The following is a 4,899-nucleotide window of genomic DNA, read 5'->3' on the forward strand; positions in this document are numbered from 1 at the left end:
TCCATCAGTTCCGCGAGCTCCGTCACCGTGACCCCAAAGTCTCCCCCTGCTTGGCTGCCTTCTGCCCTTCCTACTGAGCCAGTGCCTCGCGCCCCTTTGGGGTAAAACTCCACCGCGCTGTTTGCCATTTCACCCATAGTGGCAGTGGTTGACATGTCAGTAAGGTTCTTCTCTGTTTTGGTCCTCCTTTCTCTCCGTAGTCTGTCCTCAACTCAGTTCCTCTTTCGTTTTGGTTGGTGGAGGGTTGTTCATGTGCAATCAGAATCTTGGTTTGGTTGATTTCTTATTTAAAAATGTGAGATTATAATGATGCAGCTAAACCATTTTTTATTTCATTTGAGGGCAGTGAGGGGTCGCTGGTGGTTTATGTTTTTCTGTCCTCACTTTTGGCCTAGCCTCCCGCTGCTCCTTTAATTCTCCATAACAGGAGGAGGAGGGGGGTGAGGGGGATCAAGGACAGCAAGCAGGGGCACTTCAGAAGTGTGATGTCTGAATGAATCCAGCTTTTTTCTTTCCTTCGTCTCCTCTGCGACTCCACTTGTTCCTCTTTTCTGTCCCCCTCCCTCCAGGGTCACGGCCAGTCCATGGACAGACGGGCGGACGGCTGACAGACTCACGGACAGAGATGGAGGGGTGATGGACGGATGGAGAGAGGGGTGAGCAATGCAAAGGCAGCTGATAAATTGGAGACAGGAAGTGGATCCAGTTCAGAGGTAGCTACTTCTGCACCACCAGGACCTGGGAGGGAATGAGATCAAAACAAAAGATAAAACATCAGCACTCAGCTCTATTGACCTGTCATTATACTTCGACTGGATTCACTTGATAACAGCCCTGCAAAACACCTGAACATGTGCTCAGTGGTCCCACAAATGTAGCGACGTGAACACATTTGTCGCAATCCATGCAATGTTTAAACGTTTCCCTTTTTTTAGCCACTTGGAGACAGCACAACAAGCTGTTAACAGAGCACCAACACATTTTATAAAGTACATCAAACAGTGGCGTATTTCATTTACTTTTATTCATTTGGAGCTGAGTCTCTTGTTTACAGAGACAGAGAGTCCATCTCAGTTATTTTCTATTATTTGTTTTTAACAGTTAAATTAAAATGTCTTAAGTGCTCGTAAGAATTTGAAGTTCCTTGACACTTTGGCTGCAAGGTAGAGTGGTCGTCTCTCAATCAGAAGGTTGTGGGTTTGATGTATTATCCCCGTATTACCCCCGTCTGTGTGTATGTCGATGTATCCTTGGGCAAGATACTTAACCCCAAGTTGCTCCCTATAGCCAACGGTGTGAGTGTGTGTGAATGTTAGCATGCTGATGACTTCTAAATGTAAAGGGCTTTGAGTAAATACTGGATAAATACAGTAGTCCTTCAACAACTCCTGAGTTAAATATCAGTCTAGTTACCTGCTTAATGCTCCCCTTTACAGATGAGAGCCATGGGACTCAACATAAACAGTGACGTTGCATGCCATGAAATCAGAACTCCGGATTAAAAGATGGTCAAATGCTCTGAAAAGGACAAAATAGGGCGACAGTGGCTGCGCAGGAGTGTGGTCGTCTTTCAACCAGAAGGTTGTGGGTTCGATCCCAGTCCGTGCAGTCCAAGATAGTGGGCAAGATAGTGAACCCTAAATTGCACCCAATGGCATGGCACTGCTCTGTATGAATGAGATGTGAAAGGGTGAATGACATGTTGTGTGTAAAAGCACTTTGAGGGGTCGAGAAGACCAGGTAAAGCGCTATTTAAGTTCAGTCCATTTACAATTTTAAATCATTCATCAATTCCTTCAAGGGAGCTGGGATGAACCACTTAGTGAGACTCAACTCTTTATTTAGGGCGGGGGAGGGAGACACACCTGGCTGAGTTATGCTCTGACTCTTTATTAGTATACATATTATTTAAAATAACAAAATCCTTAACATGGCACAACTCGCAGCTTTGAGCCCATTGGTTCCGACATAAGATACAAATCTTTAAAATTCATTGAATTGAATTTAATTGAATGCTAAGTCATTTGGAAACTGTACCTTTGTAGTTTCTCAAACAGCAACATTTGGTTCTCTGTTGAATTTGCAACAATGTCTTAATCCTTTATGAACATCGAAGCTCTATAGCACAATTCATTGTTGGGTTAGGATAAAGGTTAACCCATTCATGGGATTTGTTGGTAATACTCAAAGAAAAGATTAGTACCATGTTGACCCTTTATATGAATGTAATGTTACTTAAAAGCAGACCTGACGGTGGTGTGGTTGTACGGCAGCAGCTTGAGCCTCCTGAGTGAGACCAAGCCTCATCTCACATGAGCAATCAGCGCTGCCTGTAACTCAACATTCTCACACATGACACAACATACTCTGCCATATGCATGGGTGTTTTATATAAGGTCATTCCTCCTCCTCTCTATTCCTCACTCTCCCTCTGCCTCTTGCATCTCAAGGGGTCACCTCTGGCGGGCCCTTGTATCTGTAACAGCACTGCCATCGCAGGCTCGGCTCCACTCACACATTTCTTAATGTCCTGGGAATAACAGTGTGAAGTCTGGAGCCAACAGGAGACAGACCGATCTGCAGCACAGCTCCGTACAGTGAAGCACGAGAGGATGCTGCCAGTGAGGACAGGCGGAGGAGGATGGTGTCTGTTAGGGATTGGATTTGAGAAGGTCCCAGTAGTGACTCCACTGATGTTTATCCATTTCACACACGTGCACAGACAGACACTCACACACTCCGAGTCCCTTGTCGTTCCACCTGAGCCACTCACACACGCACACACAAACACACACACACACACACACACACACACACACACACACACACACACACACACACACACACACACACACACACACACACACACACACACACACACACAGACACAGGCACACATGCACGCACGCGCACACACACACACACACACACACACACACACACACACACACACACACACACACGTACACACACACACACACACACACACCCCCCCCCACACACACACACACACACACACACACACACACACACACACTTTTAATACATGCAATTGCCAGCAGGACAGTGGACTCCTGAGTAGGAATGGCTCTGTTTAACACCGTGCTTCACACACAGAACGACCTTTCCTGGTCACCTTCAGACGTGCCTGAGCTTCTTAGCTCTCCTCCTCCTCACACATATGGCAACAAGATCGTGATTCATGCCGAGAAGCCACACTTTAGGCCTGCTCAGAGCGCCAGCAGAGGGAAAGTATCCTATGGTGCGCCACATGATCACCCTGTGTCCCTCCGCAAGGTTACCGGCCCGGCCACCGCCGGCCGGCTCAGCCAGAACTAAAACCGAGCCTGAACAGTCAGACTCGGGGAGGTCCCTCCGGCCACAGATCATTACCAGATCAAGTGAACACCCCCGCGCGTGCGACGCGCCGTAATCGAGACAGACAACGCCACTGATCCCCAGCATACGGCCGGGAGAAGTGGGAGGCAGCCCGCACCACTGCCCGGACACGATGGATCGACGAAGGTAGGGATGGATGGATATGTATCATGAGCTCTACACAGGCACATCGTCGGGCTCACAGGCGCACTCACATAGCCATATCTTATCATGTCAGAGCGCTATTTGCCGGAGCATTGTGGTATGTCATACTATGGCTGTTATCACAGCTGAAGGCCTGTGCAGTGAGCTCCACATCAGGCCTGCTTAACAGTCTAAGTCCGGTAAAAAAAAAAACCACTGCTGCCCCGATGAACCTCATACCATCTCCCCTTAATAACACGGCGCTCGGGCGCCCGGGGTAAATAACAATCACTCACGCGGGCACGCACGGACTCACCGACTCACCGACTCACCGTGCAGGCCGAGCTCAAGGACATCAGCATCAGCGCGCGAGCAGGGAGGCAGAATCCCCTTTCATCTGCGTGTGCATGGAGCAGAGAATGTCCCGGACCGGATGAGAGGACACAGGGGGGACCGGGCTGCTGGAGTTCACGAGCGGAGGGATGAAAGACGACGACGGTGCTGATGATATTCCGCTCCGCGCGCTCACCTGACGGATGGTCGCCGGAGTTCTGCAGCGAGGAGGAGAGAGAGAGAGAGAGAGAGAGAGAGAGAGAGAGAGAGAGAGAGAGAGAGAGAGAGAGAGAGAGAGAGATTGTGATGGCGAGTGTGTGTGTGTGTGTGTGTGTGTGTGTGTGTGTGTGTGTGTGTGTGTGTGTGAGTGAGTGAGTGAGTGAGAGAGAGAGAGAGAGAGAAGAGAGAGAAGAGAGAGAGAGAGAGAGAGAGAGAGAGATAGAGAGAGAGGATGCGCCGGCTTGAGGGTTTCAACACCTCCGTCGAGGGGGGAGGCAGTCCGTGCCCCGAGACAGGGGTTCTGCTCCCGGTGGTGAGAGCTGCTAATTTGCCAGAATTAGGTTAGGAAGTGTTAAGGGCATGTGAGAAAAGGATAACACAAAAGAAAACAGACGCCGCGGTGAGAGGAGCAGCTCATGCGACATATTTGGAGGAAGAAGGGGAGGAGGAGGAGGGGTTGAGCCACTGCGAGAGCCTGCGTGCACAGGAGCTCGGTCTCAGCATCCGAGGAAGAACTGAGTGTGAGGGAAGGGAGGGGGGCTGGGGCTGTATACGTCATCCCACCGTTGCGTGATGACGACAGCAGACACACCGCAGTGTACGCTCTGGGTATTAACTATTAACATGATTTTAAATACTCACACAGACATGCAGATGATCATAAACAAGCCTGCTGGTCTGTATCCATCTGTTTGATGCAAAATATATTAGATAGTGTTGGAGAAATATTTTCCTAGGCCCCTAACTTTGACCCAGTGTAGGCTATCAGTTCAAACTGTCCTGACTGAGCACATGCACCTGTAACCTTGGCTGCTGTGCTCTCAG

General features: G+C 49.3%; 1 protein-coding gene across 1 annotated transcript in view; it reads right to left on the reverse strand.

Annotated features, from left to right (window-relative positions):
* The window catches only part of atp2b3b (ATPase plasma membrane Ca2+ transporting 3b), a 91,358-nt gene extending 86,804 nt beyond the window's left edge, over positions 1-4,554 (reverse strand). The window contains exons 1-2 of the mRNA XM_079673751.1: positions 3,855-4,554; positions 1-738 (exon numbers count right to left, since the gene is read on the reverse strand). The exon at positions 1-738 is cut by the window's left edge and continues 92 nt beyond it. Of these exons, the coding sequence (XP_079529877.1) occupies positions 1-155 (155 nt within the window). The 5' untranslated portion in view covers positions 156-738; positions 3,855-4,554. The remainder of the gene's footprint in view (positions 739-3,854) is intronic.
* Between the last annotated feature and the right edge of the window lie 345 nt (positions 4,555-4,899).

This window comes from Notothenia rossii, assembly GCF_949606895.1.
Source record: "Notothenia rossii genome assembly, chromosome: 4".
NCBI classification, from domain to species: Eukaryota; Metazoa; Chordata; class Actinopteri; order Perciformes; family Nototheniidae; genus Notothenia; species Notothenia rossii.